This window comes from Aotus nancymaae, unplaced genomic scaffold, assembly GCF_030222135.1.
Source record: "Aotus nancymaae isolate 86718 unplaced genomic scaffold, 86718_ANA_hifiasm-v0.15.2.pri h1tg000040l, whole genome shotgun sequence".
NCBI classification, from domain to species: Eukaryota; Metazoa; Chordata; class Mammalia; order Primates; family Aotidae; genus Aotus; species Aotus nancymaae.
This window is the reverse complement of record NW_026988454.1, coordinates 129,748,532-129,768,343: the sequence shown is the minus strand read 5'-3', so window position 1 is coordinate 129,768,343 and position 19,812 is coordinate 129,748,532. Positions and strand designations below refer to the sequence as shown.

The 19,812-nt window shown below is 40.5% G+C and overlaps 1 protein-coding gene across 2 annotated transcripts; it reads left to right on the top strand.

Moving 5' to 3' along the window:
* Window positions 1–132: 132 nt before the first annotated feature.
* Window positions 133–5,497, top strand: PSMB9 (proteasome 20S subunit beta 9). 2 transcript variants are annotated; one of them, XM_012433994.2, is made up of 6 exons: window positions 133–253; window positions 2,079–2,146; window positions 3,183–3,314; window positions 3,925–4,054; window positions 4,290–4,431; window positions 5,319–5,497. In XM_012433994.2, exons 1-6 carry the CDS (start codon window positions 194–196, stop codon window positions 5,444–5,446), a joined length of 660 nt encoding a protein of 219 aa, XP_012289417.2. In that variant the 5' UTR covers window positions 133–193; the 3' UTR covers window positions 5,447–5,497. The 2 variants fall into 2 exon arrangements, with proteins under 2 accessions (XP_012289417.2, XP_021521247.2); XM_021665572.2 differs by lacking the exon at window positions 5,319–5,497 and adding an exon at window positions 5,119–5,292.
* The last annotated feature ends 14,315 nt before the right edge of the window (window positions 5,498–19,812 follow it).

Sequence of the window (19,812 nt, the reverse complement as noted above, 5' to 3'; positions counted from 1 at the left end):
GCAGATCCGGCCCACACAGGTTTGCGCTGGGCGCTAAGCCGCCCCGCAGCACCCAAGCGCCTCCTGGCGGTGCCGCGGAGGGAGGGGCGGGGCTGCCGGCTGCCGGCTGCGCGCTGCGCGCTGCGCGCTGCGCTCTGTCCCAGGTCCGAAACTAGTGCCCCAGGCGGCGAGGAGCGCGAGGCGCCTGGCAGGGATGCTGCGGGCTGGAGCACCAACTGGGGATTTACCCCGGGCAGGAGAAGTCCACACCGGGGTAATAGGTCTGGGCTTGAGGGTTGGCAGAGGGGTGGAGGAGGTGCAGCGGCCGGGGGACCCTGGAAGCGCGGAGAAGTGACTGCAGAAACTGACGCGAGAGTAGGGTGGTAGCCTCTAGCAGCCAGCAGTTGCAACCCGTACGTAATGAGCATAGCGTATTTCTATTCTGAGGGGGGTCGTCTAGGTGTCCGTGAAGGCACGCAAGGCTGGTGGAAAAGGGGGTGCTTTGACTCTTAGCTAGAAGCGTCAAGGGGAAGCTGCTCTAAAACGCTTTCGCTTTCACTCTGGTCTGGACAGTGGGGGCTGGTTAAATCAAGAAAGGGGGTTGGAGACATGCAAAGAAATGAGGAAATGGTACCCGGAGTGAAGCAGAACACCACTTGGGAGAAGGAAACATGGGCACTTACTGAGAAGGACCAACTCATCACGCAGACTTTTGATAAACTTGCCACTGGGTACTCTTAACCCAAGCACTGATAATGGGCGTTCTGTGTTAACCTGTGATGCCCTTCTCTAGCTTGACCCAGGAAGCCCCCTCCTTGACCCAGATGCTGCCTTGCTCCCTTTTCTGTGTCTTCCCTGCCCACTCCCATGTGCCCACTGGGGGACTTTGCTTAGGATGGGCACCTAGGGCAGATGGTAGCCCCAAGACTGGCTGGCTTCTGCTCTCAGACTACCGCCACCACTTGTGTCTTGGGGGCGGCTTTGTTATAGAGGAATAGCCCCTTAGATGAAGTTGACTGTTCTGTGGCCCTCTATTCATGATAAGTCGGTCTGGTGGAAAGCATACTTCAGAGGAGTGTCCTTTGGGGCCAGAGTAACTTATGGCCTGGTAAGAAAGGCACAGTAAAACCACATAATTTGGGAAATCTCCCCTAACTGCCAAATGAGCAGTGGCAAGTAGGAAGCAGAAGTCAAACAAGGGATAAGAGTTAAACCTGCATTTTAGTCCCAGGTCTACTATTAATTCTGTGTGACTTTGCATAAGTCGTTTACATTTTCTGTGACTTGGTTTCCTCATTTGAACCAAGGATCTTTAAGGCTCCTTCTAACTCAACAGTAGAAAAAATATACCTTTATCTTCCATCACTTTCTCATGATTCTTTTCTTGACCTGGAAAAGTCAGCTTAAACTCTTCAGCCAAATCCTCTCTTGGTACAGATTTACCCCCCTGGCTGCTCAGATATCTATTTATCTCTGGATCAGAAATTCCGTAACTGAAACTTTTATTTTAAACCATCTGCGTGTTCCTTGCAGCTTCTCTCCTGCCTTGCCTCTGGCCACGCTAACCACTGCCCTCCTCGATTTTTTCCAATGTTCAGTAAATTGAAAGAGCTCACTTCTGATGAAATGGGAGTGAGAGTGAAGGATTGTGGGCCAAAAAAAAAAGGCTGACCTTGTTTCCCAAGGTCATAGTCACTTGCTCTGAGTTGGGTTTATACCACATCTGCACATACTATGAGCCCTTCCAGTGGAGAAAATTTTCACTTGTGGAGCAGCTTCACTTCTACCTGTAGGAGCTTTATCTCCATCTCTCTCTCTCTCTACAGTGGAGAGGATTCCACTAGGCAAGTCGGAACTTGGGGACACAGTTCTTTCTGTGTTGTATCACAACTGGGCTGTAGCATTCTGCTGCAGCCGGATAAAGCAATAGAGAAAGTGGAAAGATGAAGGGGAAAAAGCCTGTACTGACAGTCAGCTCTGGCCTGTTACTGTGTGATCTTTCAGCCAGTCACTTCGCCTCTCTGGGAATGTTTCTTTTTCTCTAACATGAGGGGATCAAGGCTCTTCTTGCCCCAATTCCATGTTCTGTGTCTCTGCAGACAACCATCATGGCAGTGGAGTTTGACGGGGGCGTAGTGGTGGGTTCTGATTCCCGAGTGTCTGCAGGGTGAGTAAAAGAGAAGCTAATGGCCTCAAATACACATTTTTCTTACCTATTCATGAAACACTGGTGAACTGGAGCTTTGGAGGAATGGACTTGACCTTCCCAAAAAGCTGCTATAGTAAACTATTTGGTGAGTGCTTGGGTCTCTGAATTTCTGGAGGAGTATCTGGGGTCTGAATGCCTATGTGACCTGTCCCAGTAGTGTACAGGGATGAGTGTAAAGGAATTGGGTCTGAGAGGGGGACAGGAGATAGATTTTTGAGGGGCTTCTTTCCCTCTGTGTTTAGGGATCAAAAATATTATTTTGTCAAGCAGATATCCGGTTTCTCATTTACCATGTATTGAATTATTTTGTCTCTTCTCCCCCTCCTAACCAATTTCCTCACATGCAAAATGAGTATATGGGGTTAGATCAATATTACTTACATGAAGTTCCATAGAACATAACTCCCTCAAGATTGTTAATAGCAAAGGAAAATTGATGAGGCATATTTTTCTGAACTTAGTGTTTTTTGTCTTATTGTAAAATCTAAGCCTGAAAAATAGGCCTAATTTTGATTAACACCTGCAATGATTAATTATATCTAAAATTATTATTTGCCTCCTGCTTTAATTGAAACATTAAACCTCATGTTATTCTGTTGTCAAATAAATTTGAGAGACATTGAATGATCACCCTCAAAAACTTCTGAGTTCTGGTTGGGTGCAGTGGCTCACGTCTATAATCTCAGCACTTTGGGATGCCAAGGTGGGCAGATATTTGAGGATAAAAGTTTGAGACAACCTAACCAACCGGTTGAGACCCGGCCTCTATTAGAAATACAAAAGTTAGCTGGGCTTAGTGGTGGGTGCCTATAATCCCACCTACCTGGAAGGCTGAGGCAGGATAATCACTTGAACCGGGAGGCGGAGGTTGCAGTGAGCCGAGATCATGCCACAGCACTCCAGCCTGGGCAACACAGTGAGACTCTGTCTCAAAAAAAAAAAAAAAAAAAATCCTGAGGTCTAACATTGGTGACTGTTGACTCTTTCTCATCAGCAAGGCGGTGGTGAACCGAGTGTTTGACAAGCTGTCCCCTCTACACGAGCGCATCTACTGTGCACTCTCTGGTTCAGCTGCCGATGCCCAAGCCATGGCCGACATGGCTGCCTACCAGCTGGAGCTCCATGGGTATGAAGCTCTGGGTTTCTGACTCCACACCGACTAGAGCTGCCCCAACTTGCATGAATCTCTGTACAGTGTGCTGTTCCAGGAGCTGGACACTGGAAAATGAAAGATTCTTGCTTTGGCTCCTTTTGGCACTTGAATCTGCCAGTTTCTGCACCTGTAAAGTAGAGATAATAGTACTTCATGAGACAGTTATTTTGAGAACCACATGATATATGTGAACACAGTTTAATAGCTGTAAATCACTATCCTAATATAAATAATCAGGACGAAAGCAATATTGTAACCCACCATAATATCAGGCAGTTACCATAAGAGAAATCAAGGTCATTGGGACGGAAGTAACCTTATCTGCTTTTCCCCATAAAAGCAGGGCCCTTGCAGCCAAAGGAAAGTTATGTGGGTGGGGCTGAGCGAAAGAGAGTGAACAATTCAAAGCTTCTTACCCCTTAGTGGTGTGGGACTCTGGTTCCCCTGTCCGTGTAGGAGGGAGGCTGCAGTTTGAACTATTGCAGGTATAGTTTTCAGGGGTCATTTAGCAGAGATGGTGGTGACAGTATAGGAGGGTGAGACTTAAAATTCTATCAACCCTTATTCCTAATCATTCCTTCAGGATAGAACTGGAAGAACCGCCACTTGTTCTGGCTGCTGCAAATGTGGTGAGAAATATCACCTACAAATATCGAGAGGACTTGTCTGCACATCTCCTGGTAGCTGGCTGGGACCAACGTGAAGGGGGCCAGGTGGGTTTCTCCTAAAGCACTCTCTCTGCTGGGCTTCCCCACTCTCCTGTAGAGGAAGATGGAAGTCCTATGTCATTCTAGCAATTAGTTCCAAGGACACTACCTCTGAAAGTGTAGTACATTGGGGATATGAGATACTAGGACTTCATTTCAGGGTGCAGAGACCACTTAACGTCTTAGTGGGAAGGAAGGGTTTGATGATTCTTTGGTCTAACCTGAGGATGCCTCTCCCCAGGTATATGGAACCCTGGGAGGAATGCTGACTCGACAGCCTTTTGCCATTGGTGGCTCCGGCAGCACCTATATCTATGGTTATGTGGATGCAGCATATAAGCCAGGCATGTCTCCCGAGGAGTGCAGGCGCTTCACCACAGACGGTAACCCACCAAGTGGAAGGGTACCTGGGGAGGGCTTTTAAACAAGGGAAGGAAGTAGATTATGAGGAACAGGAAGAGAAATACAAGGGTGACCGTTTAAGTTAATGTCCAAACTGGTACTCTTTTAAGAGTGAAAAGGAGCACAACAAATGCAAAGCTCGATGGGGCTCTTGGGCAATAGGGATAAACCAGGGATGTTCTGAGTAAATCAAATGAGGATACACAGTCACCGTAAGAACCAGTGGTGTGCTAAGCACAATGGCTCACACCTGTAATTCCAACACTTTGGAAGGCTGACGCAGGAGGATTACTTGAGCCCAGGAGTTTGAGGCCAGCCTAGACAAGATGGTGAAACCCTGTCTCTACAAAAATAAAAATAAAAAATACGAAAAACGATCTGGGCATGGTAGTGCACATCTGTAGTCCCAGTTACCCAGGAGGCTGAGGTGGAAAAATCGTCTGAGCCAGAGAGGTCAAGGCTATGATGAGTGGTGATTGTACCACTGCAGTCCAGCCTAGGCGACAAAATGAGACCCCTGTTTGAAAAATAAATAAATAAATAAAAAGAACCAGTGGTGTGCTGAGGCTGGCTTGGGACAGTTCAGGAGAGCTGCTTGTTAAATATCCAAGGATTTGTGGGTTGCTTGTTAAGCTGTTTGTAACTTTGTAACTTGTGATTGATCACAGTGGGAGCATTTACACCATGGACATCAGCAGAAGCCTTTGGAAAAAAAAATGATTTACCAGCACACCACTAAATATGCCTTTCTGGAAGATGGGTTTTAAGGTGAAAGCAGTAGTAGGCATATGGATGGAGGAGGAATAAAAAGATTTTTGGAGCTAAGTCATTCTCTCTCTCCCTCTCTCCAACTTGAAACCCTCTGCAGCTATTGCTCTGGCCATGAGTCGGGATGGCTCAAGTGGGGGTGTCATCTACCTGGTCACTATTACAGCTGCTGGTGTGGACCATCGAGTCATCTCGGGCAACAAGCTGCCAAAATTCTATGATGAGTGAACCTTCTTCAGATTTCTTTTTTATTTTGTAATAAACTCTTTAGGATCAAAACCTGGTATGGTCATTGGGAAATGGGTGCTCGGGGAGTTGGAGTTAGGGGAGGGAGCTTCTTCCCGCCAAGTGTCAGCACACATTCTTTATTCTTTTGTCCTAGGTCTAAAACATCTTCCCCAGAGAAAAGAATAGGGACTATTCTAGAAGTATAAAGAGCCCCATACATGACAGGTCATCACATACTGAATGATTTTTTTTTTTTTTTTTTTTTTTTGAGACAGAGTCTCGCTCTGTCGCCCAGACTGGAGTGAAGTGGAGCGATCTCAGCTCACTGCAATCTCTGCCTCCTGGGTTCAAGCAATTCTCCTGCCTCAGCCTCCTGAGTAGCAGGAACTACAGGCGCATGCCACCACGCCTGGCTAATTTTTGTATTTTTAGTAGAGACAGGGTTTCACCATGTTGGCCAGGATAGTCTCGATCTCCTGACCTCGTAATCCACCTGCCTCGGCCTCCCAAAGTGCTGGGATTACGGGCATTAGCAACCACTTGCCTGGCTGAATGATTTTGTAGTACGAACAATAAAAATTCTCATTCTGATGACCAAGGCATGAGGATGTTAAGTGAGGATGTGGGACTCTTGCCTTTAAGGTTAAGACTGACAGACAAGACACCTACACAGGAGAATTAGCTAAGACTATCAGCAAACTCGCATGTAAAAGAGTTCCTTTCATAATGCATTCATTCACATTAAAAAGCAATACATGAAAAATGCTTAAATATTTTGGGGCACTTGTGAATTTCAAAGAATTATAACAATAACCAAAAGAAGCTACATTTATGAAGCCAGGCATTGGCTAAATGTTTTATAAATTTTCTCTCTTAAAATTCAAACCAAAGAACCCACTGTATTCACACCTGTAATCCCAGCACTTTGGGAGGTCAAGACAGGACGATTGCTTGAGCCCAGGAGTTCGCGACCAGCCTGGGCAACATAGTGAGACCCCCATCTCTACAAAAAAATTTTAAAAAGTAGTCAGGTGTGGTGTGCATGCCTGTATTCCCTGCTACTTGGGAGGCTGAGTGGGAGGATCACTTAGGCCTGGAAGTTTGAGGCTGCAGTGAGTTGTGATCGCACCACTGCATTCTAGTCTGGGTGACAGAGAAAGACCATATCTCAAAAAAAAACAAAAACAAACAAAAAAAAACCACCCAACCCTACAGAGGTATTACATTACTTCTATAGGACAGATAAAGGTGTATAAAGATTAAATCACTTGACCAAGGTCACAAAATAAGTTCCAAGGCTGGGATCTGGGATTTGGTTTTATTATATGCCCTTCCTCTACCACTACCTAGAACTTCTCACTCCCTCAATCTCCATATATCATCTTGAAATCTGCAATAAGTATCCCTATACATTTGTTGCCACTTAAGAAACTGTTACCAGATGCCTGAGTAACTGCATTAAAACGAATTGAGTTCTCTTCTATCTTTGCCCTGCACTTCCTGAGTGACCGAAAAATGATTCACCTTCTGTGAACTCTCATGTCCTTTTCTGTCAAAAGAAGGTGCTGAATGATTTCTAAGGTAGTTTACAGTTCCAACATTCAATGCCATTTTGCTAACAAGTGGGCAGTCAACAGGCATATTCAACAGAAATGCTAATAGGATCTCAGGCTAAACATACAAATTCAAAATACTCTAAAACAGCCACATGCCCCTGGAGTGTAAATAAACATCTGAAATTACAGGTGCCTGGAGTTGTTTCTAGCCATGATATTTAACTTATCTGGAATTTTAAAACACTAGTTTAATGGGCCATTTTCCCACTGATCACAAATAGAAATTCTGGGCAGTATACAAAAATCAAGTACTCAAGAATTCCAAAAAGTAAACAAAAGCAGGTGGATTGTGAAGAGGGTCAAAACTTGGAGAGGGGCCCTTCCTGGGGAGTGGGTTTTTAATGTTTTCAACCCTTTTTTCCCCCAGCTCTGCCCTGGCCTCAGGCCTCAGGTGCAGAGCTGCACAGTGTGGTAACACAAGCCCTGAGTCTACAAGAGAAATAACAGCTTTCTGGCCAGAAGAACCAAGAAAAAGGGCCCTGCGGGCAGGAAGGGGAATCTTGCATGTAGGGGAATCTCCAAAATGAGAATGCAGGAGGAAATTCCCTAATTCTGAGTCTGAACCCTCAGGAGTACCAGGTTATCCCTCAGCTGCACATGCATGTGACATGCCCTAAGTGCACAGAAAAGACTTTGAGAACTGAACGAAGATTAAACCTTTTAAAATTTGAAGACTTCAGCCAGGGACAGTGGCTCACACCTGTAATCCCAGCACTTTGGGAGGCCAAGGCAGGTGTATCACCTGAGGTCAGGAGTTCGAGACCAGCCTGGCCAACATGGTAAAACCCTGTCTCTACTAAAAATACAAAGATTATCCGGGCGTGGTGGTGCGAGCCTGTAATCCCAGCTACTCAGGAGGCTGAGGCAAGAGAATCACTTGAACACCAGAGGCACAGGTTGCAGCGAGCCGAATTGTGCCATTGCACTTCAGCCTGGGTGACAAGAGCGAAACTCTGTCTCAAAAAAAAAAAAAAAAAAAGTTAGAAGACTTCATTTTTCTGCATTGGCCAAATAACTATGTACTGATGCCCCTCGTTCCAATAAAACATTTGTAGCAGCTTACAGAGATAATTTTAAACAATTTTTAAAAGAAGAAGACAACATTGGGTCAAAGAGAAAATATGGCTAAGAAAATAAGTGAAGCCAAGGAGTAACACTAATGTACAACATGAATATCTTTAAAAAAAAAAAAAAAAGTGGTGTGCTGTCTTATACTGGCTAGCAAGAGCAGATTGTAAAATATTCAGGATTTTTCAAGACAGTTGTTAACTGTTGGTCACTTGATATTGATCACGATGGAAGTATTTACACTAGAAATCAGCAACGCTACAAGTCAGAAGCATGGTATTTCTTCTGAGAGTCAGTTTAACAGGATCCATATTTATCAGCCAACTACAAATGGATAAAAAATAATTGGATCTGGGCCATTGGGTAGTGAAAGGAAAGAAGGAAATAAAATTAGGTACAAGATTCTTAAGATTCATTTTTAAAAGTCACCAAAAAAACAAAAAATATATATAATAGTTCAAGCCACACAGAACATTTACTCAAATGGGACATGCATCATTCCATAGAGGTAACTCCAATAAATTCCAGAGCATCAGTGTCTTAGAAACTATCTATATTCTAGGCCAGGAGCAGTGGCTCACGCCTGTAATCCCAGCACTTTCAGAGGCCAAGGTAGGCAGATCCCTTGAGTCCAGGAGTTCAAGAACAGCCTGGCCAACATGGCAAAACCACATCTCAAAGAAAATTTAGCTGGTCATGGTAGGGTGCACCTGTAGCACTTGTAATCACACCTACTCGGGAGGCTAGGTGGAAGGATCGCTTGAGACCGGGAAGCAGAGAGGTTGCAGTGAGCTGAAATTGTGTCGCTGTACTCCAGCCTAGGCAACAGAGTGGCACCCTATCTAAAAAAAAAAAAAAAAAAAAAAACAAATATATTCTGCAACTATACTGTAATAAAATTAGAATTCAATTAAAAAAAGATACTTAAAATTGTAAGTAAACAAAAATATTTATTAGTAACATGGATTTAAAAGGCAGTAATGGGCAGGAGGATTGCTGGAGTCCAGGAGATCGAGGTTGCAGTGAGGCATGATTGCGCCACTTAGAGTGGGACCCTGTGTCAAATAAGTAAATGAACAGCAGTTACAAAGAAAATTAACTCTTTTAAAACCAGGTGGTAAAAATGTTACACATAAATACATATATAAAAAAGTTATAATTTCAAATACATTTATTAGAACAAGAAAAGTTAAAATAAATGACCTAAACATTCTACTCAAAAATTTGGAAAAAGAGAAGTTGAGCAAACCTAAAGAAATAAGAAGGAAGGGAGTTATAAAAACAAGAATAGAAAGCAATGGAACAGAAATAGAGAACAAAAAACTAGGTAGTGAAATTAACACACTTTTGATTCCAAAAGCTGCTTATTTAAAAATATTTGTAAGATACTCAGAGTTACAGCAAGACTGATTACGGATAAAGGGAGAAAAAATGAATAAACAAAGACAGAATGAAAAAGGGGAAATAGCTGTAGATATGACACAGATATAAAGCGGAGTATTATGAACAAGTATACGCTAATAAATTTGAAAACCTAGGTGAGAAAGGTAAATTTTTAGAAACATTTAATCTATCAAAATTAGCACAAGAAGAAATACAAAACTTGACTACACCAATAAGTATTAAAGCAATTTTTAAAGTTATCAATGGCCTCTAATACAAATATATTTTTTAAATGGCCAGATGGTTTCACAGATGAGTTCTATCAAACATTCAAGAACATGAAACTCCTACATTATGCACTTTTTCTAGAAAATAGAAATAAGATTAAAGCTTCCTAGCTAATTTTATCAGGCTAATGTAATCTTGATTGCAAACTGAATATGGAAAACTCAAGGAAAGAAAATAATAGGTTCATTCCACCTTGAACATAGATGAAGAAAAAATAATTATTTATGAACAGAATTCAACAATATGACAAATAATAACACTGGGAGGCCAAGGTGGGAGGATCGCTTTAGGCCATGAGTTCAAGAGCAGTGTGGACAACATACTGAGACTCTGACTCTACAATAAAATTAAAAAATTAGCCAGGTGTGGTGGTGAGCACCTGTAGTCTCAGCTACTGGGGAGGCTGAGGCAGGAGGATCACCTGAGCCCATGAGCTTGAGGCTACAGGAAGTTGTGATTGCACCATTGCACTTCGGCCTGTGCAACAGAGCAAGACCCTGTCTCTAAACAATGTATAAATAACAATAATAATAATGACAATGCTAATAATGACACATCAAGATCAAATGGGAAATCCTTGGAATGCTAGGCTGGTTCAATACAGTAAAATATATTGTTGCTATATTCACCACATTCACAGGCAGAAAAGTCATTTCCTTTGCTCAATCAATTAATAAAAGGCATTTGGCAAAGTGTATCCATTTGTGATTTTTGAAAAACAATTGAGGAAGTAAGAATCAAAACTTTCTTGTTTTGTTAAAGGTTATATTCCAAAAAATCTGTAACTACCAGTATAAATAATGGAAAAATCTCAGGTTCCCAAGACAAGAATGTTCACTATAATTACTAGTTTAACATAGCACTAAAGCCAATGGGCAACATAACAAGACCCCATTTACAAAAAATAAAAATTAAAAAATTTCAATTAGCTGGCATGGTGGGAGGCGCCTATAGTCCTAACTTCTTGGGAGACCAAAGCAGGAGGATTGCTTGAGCCCAGGAGTTTGAGCTTACAGTGAGCTGTGATAACACCACTGTACTCCAGCCTGGGTGACAGAGGAAGACCCTGTTTCTAAAAAAATAAAAAATACAAATGCAAATTAGCACTAGACCAACAATGACTGTGTAGCATGAACTAAGGAATATTATTAATTCCACCATTTGCATCTGAGGTTAATAATATGTCAATGACTTAAATAATATCATATCTCTGGGAGTAACTTCTCCTATATTTCCATGACAAATGTTAGATAATTTTCCATTTTTTCCATCTAACAAAATAAACAGGGAGTATAAAGTGTTCAGCTGAAGACTGGGATTTAGAAAGGAAGATAGGAATTAAGAATAATCCTTAGTTCTCTTCCTAATTTGCAGCCTCTCTCACTGTACATATATATAATTTTCTTTTTATGTCCTTTAGAATCTAATAAACATGTTCTATATTATATAACAAACTAGAATGTACGGATTGTCTTTGGTCTTCCTTACCACGTTCTTAACTCTGCTGGCTCTGGGGCACTGGACATACCATGTAAGACGAAAAATGTTTTAACTCCATTGAACTTACTCAGAAGCATTGGAAATTGGTTCAGCAATATTCAACTTTTCCCAGCAATGTTTATGACAGTTTCATATATAGTATAGTATGAGTATGTGTAGTATAGAATTTATGCTCTCAAAAACTAAAAGATAAAGTATGGAGATTCTAAACTGTGTTGACATAGAAGAGGGCAGATTTCTCAAACAAACAGCCTCCTATAGAAAATTGCTTGTATGAATCAGGATTCTCCAGAGAAGCAGAGCCAATAGGATGTTGGCAGAGAGAGATTTATTTTAAGTAATTGGCTCATACTACTGTTGGGGGGCTGGCATATTGGAAATCTGCAGTCAGGCTGGAGACTCGGGAAGAGCTGACGTTGTGCCTCGAGACTGAAGGCGGTGCAGAGGCAGAATTTCCTCTTCCTTGGGGGACCTCAGTCTTTGCTTTTAAGACCTTGAACTGATTGGAAGTCCCACTTACATTATGGAGGGTAATCTGCTTTACCCAAAATCTATTGATTTAAATGTAAATCTCATCTAAAAATACCTTCACAGCAATATCTAGACTGGTATTCAAATGTCTGGAAATCATAGCCTAGCCAAGTTGACACATAAAATTAACTATCACTTGGCTCAAGATGAAACTTCCAGATCAATGTAGCAGGAGTGTTGAGGAAGGAAGTGAATTCAGTACTAACCAAGTGGGACAGCCAAATCATCACTGAGTGTGGCACTGGCCTTTCACCAAAGTAACATATGGCAAGGTTTTAGATTAGGACAGGTACCAGACAAAAGCTGGGTGAATCGGTGGAGGCTTTTGTGCCAACCTTCATAGACTGGCTGCATCAGACTGCCCTAAAGAGCATACAAAGGAAAAAGGACAAATTAAAACCCTTTCATCCAAACTCAAGACATGAATGAAAAACTATAAATGCCTCTACAGCAGTTTTAAAGGCTGTCTTTTCTCCTGCAACCCAGCACAGATATGGCTGAGGGCCAAGCCCAGGGCGCTTATCATAAAGGTTGTGACGTTGTAGAAATGTTTGTTGCATAATCTAACAGGGACTGTTGTGCTAAGGCAAGACCACTGGTTGGGATAGACTGGACCCTGAGATATGAAATAGGGACATATGCACAGACAGAGAAGTCTGAGTGAATCACCACACCCCCCGCGAGGGTCCTTCCTGGAAGAAGCAGACTCACTGTATTAGTTATTTATTGCCATGTAATGAATGACACCAGCTTAAAATAACAGATATTTACCATTGGGCATTACGGGGACAATGGGGGATTTCTTAATATGGATTGTGTGTTTGATAATATGGTATCAATTTTAAGTATCTTGGGGGTGATGATAGTATTAGGGTTATGCAGGAGAAATATGCTTGTTCTTAAACTATACGTGACAAAATATTTAGGAGTCAAGTGGCATGATGTCCACAGATTACGCTCAAATGGTTTAACAAAATGGTTCTTCAACAGTAAGTGGATAAACACAACACAGTATATTCATATAACAGAATACTATGTAAGCAATGAAACTTCATGAACTACTGAAAATGTAGCAACATGGATGAATCTCATAGAAACAATATTAACTGAAGAAGCCAGACTTACAAAAATACATACTGTATGTTTCCATTATCTATTGCTGTTCAGCACAACACCTCCAAATCTAATGGCTTAAAACAAAAACAATCATTTTATTATCTCTTGTGAATTTGTCCATTAACTGGACTTTAAGAACCACTGATGTAGCCCATGAAGCAAGCATATATTCACGGCACCCACTCCACCCAGCACCTCACACCTGTGGTTTTCACTGGCTGCCCGTCAGATTTGAACACCCTTAGAGTACTGCGAAATTTCCCTACATGATGAGTCCTGCCTCCCTAAAGTAGAAACCAGAAAGCTCGCTTCCCCTAGCCTTCTTTGAAGCTACAGCACCAAAGTTCCACCAATTAAATTCATCCACCTAAGACTTCAGTCACAAGGGGAGCCATAGGAGGAAACCATGTCAGTGGGGCTGGGTACGTTTCACTCTATTTATTTCTCCAGCAAAAGTGACAGAAGAAGAACTGTCTTTTGGGGAAGTAGTGTTCTGTTTTTTTTTTCTTTCTTTTTAAGTGAAGTTCCTGGAACAGAAGTGGTTTAGGAGGTGTCTTCAGCGGTGGCCGCAGCAATGTCCAGGTCCTAACAACAGAACAAACAGCAGCGCCTAGAAGCCGTGGGCAGCAGCAGTGGTGTGGCTAATCAGACCTGCTCTCTGTGTGGTCTGGGCCTTTACACATACGTGCCTCTCATCCGTAGTTCCAGCATTTCCACTCTAAAAGCCTAGTTCTGAGACAAATGTCTTTGGGAGACCTTTCAAAGTTTTATCAAACTCAACGAGGGAACCAGGAAGAATACAAGAGCCTTGATTCAAAGAGTATTTGAAAAGCAGAGCTGTATCTCTCTCTGAGGAAATAATTTCTAGCTAAGGTACTAGTGGGCAATAAAATCATAACCTTGGTGTTATCTTCTTTACCAGATAAAAGAGAAAGCCACCATCCCTTATCAGCTCTCTGCAGGTTAACCTCTAATCGCACACGGCCAGCTGCGTTCTTCTTAGGCAAATTACAATCCCTGAAACACTCAGGTTTTAATCAGGCAGGATTATGAGTAAAGGTTCAAGTATGATATTAAATAATCAAGCATGTAGAATTTTGCCTTATTTATAATTTTGAAACACTTTTTCTACAAAATTTCTGATCTTAAGGGGCAGAATTAACCAAAAAAAACTTTTCAGAAATGCCCTTATTCAGTCCCACTCATTTTGTCGTCTCTATTAGGCCTGTTTTAGGGTTAAGATATAAAGAGTCCTCGTTGTGTAGTTAGCAAAACAAAAGTCCTATGCTTTGAAGGCTCTAGAGTTCACCTCTGTCTGGATGGCTTAGCCCATAAGATCATAATTATAATTACTTCTATCATGACCTAGCAGTAATTGTATTTTCACTCATCAACTCATTTATTCTGAAAACGCTCCCTCAGGAGAAGTCACCAGCTAAGGATTTTGCTTGCAATGCCTGTAACTGTGGATTAAATATCATTTTCTCCGAGATGCCCAAAGTTCGCCAGTGACTTGGACTTGTCAGAAGTAGCATCATTTGCTACCTGTCAGGTGGGGACTCAATAGGCTATGAGCTCCTGTCCTAGGAGAACTTTATAGACTCTGTTTCCACATGTGAACTGCAATCCTTGCTCTTTAATAATCTAATTCCCAATTTAGTGAAGTTTTCCATTGAATATAATATCTCTGCCATAATCGTGATTTCAGATTTACAGATAGAAGGACTATTGAACCATTCATTGCACATTTAATACGTGGCTACAAAAACATAAAGTGATCCATAAAATCACCTAGCATAGTATGCAGAAAATAACTATATATCAAATTTTCTATAGAATCACCATATATTTTACCAGTGATCCTGTCTATAAAAATGCTTGGTTCTTTATAGATGTATGAGAGCAAATTTTCACTCAATGTTATTTCACAAAGGATTGCTGAGATCTTTCTAAGCTTAAAATATTGTAAAAGTTCTTTCCAGAATTCCAGTCAATAAAATCATTATCACCCTCAATTTCTCCTAATTATCTTGTAATCTATATTAAGATTTACTGTAGTTTATTTTTTCTGAATTCTGAGATTCCTTGGGAACAAGATACCACTCAAAGAACGTTTAGTTTCATTTTCTACAAGCATAGGCTAAAATTGAGGAGTGTAGATAAATAAACCAAGAAGAAATAAAATGCTTTCTTATATATTTATCGTAAAATAGAACATTTTTTCCAAAGGACGGGACAGGCTTATCAGAAAAAAAATAGAAAATTCAAACCAATATTCTAAAATAAATCATCACAATTGAACATTGGTTTACAACTTTACTCAGTCTCATTTCTTGTTCCATTGATCTGGGGGTCTGGGGTTAGCAGACTACGTTGATGAAGGCATCTGCTTCTGTACTAAAACAGTTCTATAAATGCTAATTTTTCAGTCCCCTGGCATAATCCAACCCGGGGAGGCAACATCAGCCTAAACTAGCACATTTTTCTTGCAATTCTATTTTCTGCAATATCAAGAGTCAAGAATACCTGGTAGAGGCCAGGTGGGGTGGCTCATGCCTGTAATCCCAGCACTTTGGGAGGCAGAGGTAGGTAGATCACTTGAGGTCAGAAGTTTGAGACCAGCCTGGCTAACATGGTGAAATCCCATCTCCACTAAAAATACAAAAATTAGCCAGTTGTGGTGGCGTGCACCAATCCTCCCAGCCACTCAGGAGGCTGAGGCAGGAGAATCACTTGAACTCAAGAGGCAGAGGTTGCAGTGAGCCAAAATCTCACCACTGCACTCCAGCCTGGGCAACAGAGTAAGACTCCATCTCAAACAAAAAAAAAAAAGGTAGAAATATTTCCACAGAGCCTCTGAGGTTGTCCTCCCTGTTGTTTTTCTCAAAAGACCCAACTTTTGATGAGTAGCTTATAGCAGAGGCCTTCAGACAAGCATGAGGAAAAAGTAGAAACCATCTGTTCATGGCAAGGCCAGATGGCTCTGTTTATTACAGTGACTAACAATATCAGAATAGAAGACCAGGATCTTCCATGTCACTATTGCACAAGGACTAACAGTCATTAATCCAAAGATGTGAACACACTTTAGACAGTGAGGGCATTGACAACTTTCCATGGTCTTCTTTCTAATCTACCCTATAAAGTGCGTATTAGGGTTCCTACAAACTAACAGAAGCATTTTAAATCCAGAAGCAAAATATTCTTCAAAATAAATGTATTAACAGTCACCAAGCCAGCCTTGGAGTATGAACAAGAGCATGCTTTTACCCTTACTGAAACCTATGCCATGTCTAAAACATATATCAATAATATTTTTAACCTGGACAAAATTAATCTAAAAAAGATTGAGCTACTGTTTTTAATTTGTCAGCTTTTACCACATCGTGGGTTTGAGACACAGGGTAGCTCTTTTGATAGTACAGCGTTAATTTAAAATATATAAATCATGCCAAACACTTTTAATTACTTTTAGCTTCCTTCACAGTAGGCGAAGGAAGGTGAAAGATTAAGCCTTTAGCGCCACCCTGTGGCCAAATGGGTAGTGGCTGCCTAGTGAGAAAAAAAGATTTGGGGGAATGAAAAATAGCTACACAGTGTTAATATTCTGAATTCAGGGTATGAGGTTTGAGAAAGGTAACAACAAAAAATAATATTCAGAGAAACTTGTCACTAAAGTGCACAGGTACCTGAGAGGGAGCAATTGTTTTAGCTTTGGTATTTCAATAACCAGAGTGACAATAAAACATTTGAAAATAAACATAAAGAAGGTAACAATTATAAGAAACTGGGTGTCTCAGAAGCAAATGGTTTTTTGTTGTTCTGTGTTTTTAAAATAATTTAAAAACTTGATGCTATCAGCACAAGGCACTAAAAGTTATCAAGATATTAAGTGAGAGCATTCTGATAAGAAACCCCTGCTAGCTGGGCAGATTACACTAAAGGGAAAGAAAAAGCTTTTCCTGTCTCTTTAACTGTAGCGTGTATATTCCAAGATCAATTTTAAATTATAAATCTTCTTCTTTTTTGCTTATTAATTCGAATTCATCATGTGTGTGTTTTAAACATACCAAAATATACATATAGTTGAATGACAGTTTTATTTAAAAATTTCAACTTTATATGTTCTGACAATCAGTCCCATGTGGAGGAAAGAAAAAAATTTAAAAATTTAAAAAAGCTTTCAACTTTAGTTTTAAAATGTACTTAATCTTATCAACACAATACATGAATGTATATCCACACTGAATTTACCACCTTAATTTGAGTTTTGCAAAAATTAAATATGGACAAACATATACATAGAAAACCACTTAGTGACCCAATACTTTTTCTTTCTATGATATACTTCGGAATTTTTTTACATAATGAAAAGTCACTTTTTAATTAACTGAATGAAAATTAGTCCAAAGTAAGAAAATTATTTGAGGTTGCAAAACAACATTATCACTACTATTAGGAGTTTTTCAAAGAGATAAAATTTTTAAATTTTTACATAGAGTGCAAGTGAAGTAATTAAGTTAAATGATTTGCAATATTTTTCTGAAATTCACAAGAGCCAATAGTTTAAAAATATAAAAGCATCTCTTGTAACATTTAAGTAAACACATGTTTTCATTTAAGTTCAGTTCCCACAAACCATTGATACACTCACTGACACAGTGAATAAGTCTAGTGATGGGAAACAAATCCTTTTTTTAGGTCATTTCTAATACTCTGCCTCCAACCAAATAAAGGGGACCTATTCAAGTTTGTCAGGTATTACATCATTTAAAATAATTTTGGGGAGGAGTCCAGGCAGGAGGATTGATTGAGGCCAGGAGTTCAAGACCAGCCCTGGGCAACATAATGAGACCCTGTCTCTATGAATAATAATAATAATAAAATTAGTCAGGCATAGTGGGATGTACCTGTAGTCCTAGATACTCGAAAGGCTGAAGCAGGAGGATCACTTGAGCCCAGGAGTTCAAGGTTACAGTGAGCTATGATCGCACCACTACATTCCATCTTGGGTGATGGGGCCAGCTAAACACCACAGAAAATGACTGCACCCCCACCAGCCAAGGTTAAATGAGGAGCCTAGACTTTCTTCTTCTCCAGGCTGTAATAAGGAGCCCAACACTTCAACATACACATGGACACACACCAGGATGGTGTCAGAGAAAGTGAGCAGGGAGTCAGGTTGTTCATGCTGTCTTGGTGAAAATGTGCTCCCTTCCCCTGCCCCCTGAAATGTCAATGGAAACCTAGACTTCCATCCCTTACCCAACAGTAATGAAGCATCTCTTCCCCTCCCCTCTAGGGTGGTGTCAGACAATGCCTAATGGAGAGTCAGGATTTTCATCACCATCCAGAGTTTATCCAGCACCCACTTCCTGACACCTACTACTCACTTCTCCACTCCACTGTCCCATCTTGGTGTCAACAGAGGTCATGTGAGGAATAGTAAGTGGCACTCCTATCCAACCAGCTAGGGAGGTATCAGTGGGCACCTGATGGGGAGCCAGAATTTCTGTTCCCACTCAGTAATAATGAGGACCTATCTAAGGTGTTGATGAAGGCAGAGTGAGAAACCTGGACTTCTACCCCTACCTGGCATCATGGAGCTCACCCACCTACCTGTTGGAGTGACGTTAAAAGAAGCCAGCTAAAACAGTGTAAGTAAGACCGAGAGCCTTAGAACATAATGCCCGAAATGTCCAAGTTTCACCTGAAAATTATTTGTCATATCAGGAACCAGGAATATCTCAAATTGAATTTGAAAAAGACAATAAAATAGATGGCAAAACAGAAAGAAAAGCCTGATGAAGATTTTAAAGCCACCATCATTAAAGTGTTGATTTGATAAGCAATTAACACTTTAAAGAATTAAAAAAATAGGATATCCAATTTGGTGTTTTAAAAAGAAGAGCAGAAAAGAAAAACATAGGATGTTTTAGCATAAAAATAGGATATAAAAGGAAGAAAATGTGGAAATTTTAGAACTGAAAATTGCAATAGTCAAAATAGCAAGTACAATAAATAAGCTCAACAGCAGGAGAGAGCAGAGGGAAGAATTAGCTACCCTGAAGAAAGAACAATAGCAATTACCCAATCTGGAGAGAGAGAGAGAGAGAGAGAGAGAGAGAGAGAGAGAGAGAGAGAGAGAGAGAGAAAGAGAGAGAAGGAAAGAAAGAAAGAGAAGAAAGAAAGAGAAGAGAAGAAAGAAAGAAAAAGAAAAAAGAAAGAAAGATGGCACTCGAACAAAATGGACAAAGCTTCAGGGACCCATGGGGCTATAACAAAAGATTTAATGTTCATATACTCAGAGTCCCAAAATGAGAGGAAAAAGAGAGTGAAGTTGAAAAAATTATCAAATAAATATGGCTGAAAACTTCCCAAATTTGGTAGAAGACATAAATCTAGAGATTTAAGAAGGCAAGTGAACTCCAAACAGGACAAATCTAAAGAAAGCCACACCAAAAACAGAGTAATAACTAAAAATTAAAGACAAAAAACTTGAAAGCAGCAAGAGATAAATGACATCTAACAGGTAAAAAAAAAAAAAAAAGTGACTGAGCAGAATTTTCATCAGAAACGTGTATGCCAGAAGGAGGTAGCACCACATTTTTCCAGTGCTGAAAGAAAAAAAAAATTGTCAACTTAGAACACTTTATCAGCAAAAATATCCAGGAAAATTAAGACAAACACAGATGAGGGAAAATTAACAGAATCTGTCACTAACAGGTCTACCTAAAAAATAAAAATAAAAAATAAAATTAAAAAAAGTCAAATTAAGGACAGTTGGAACATCAGGAAGAAAGAACATGGCAAGAAAAAATGTGGATTGAAAAAATGGACTTTCCTTCTCTTGAGTGATCTAAA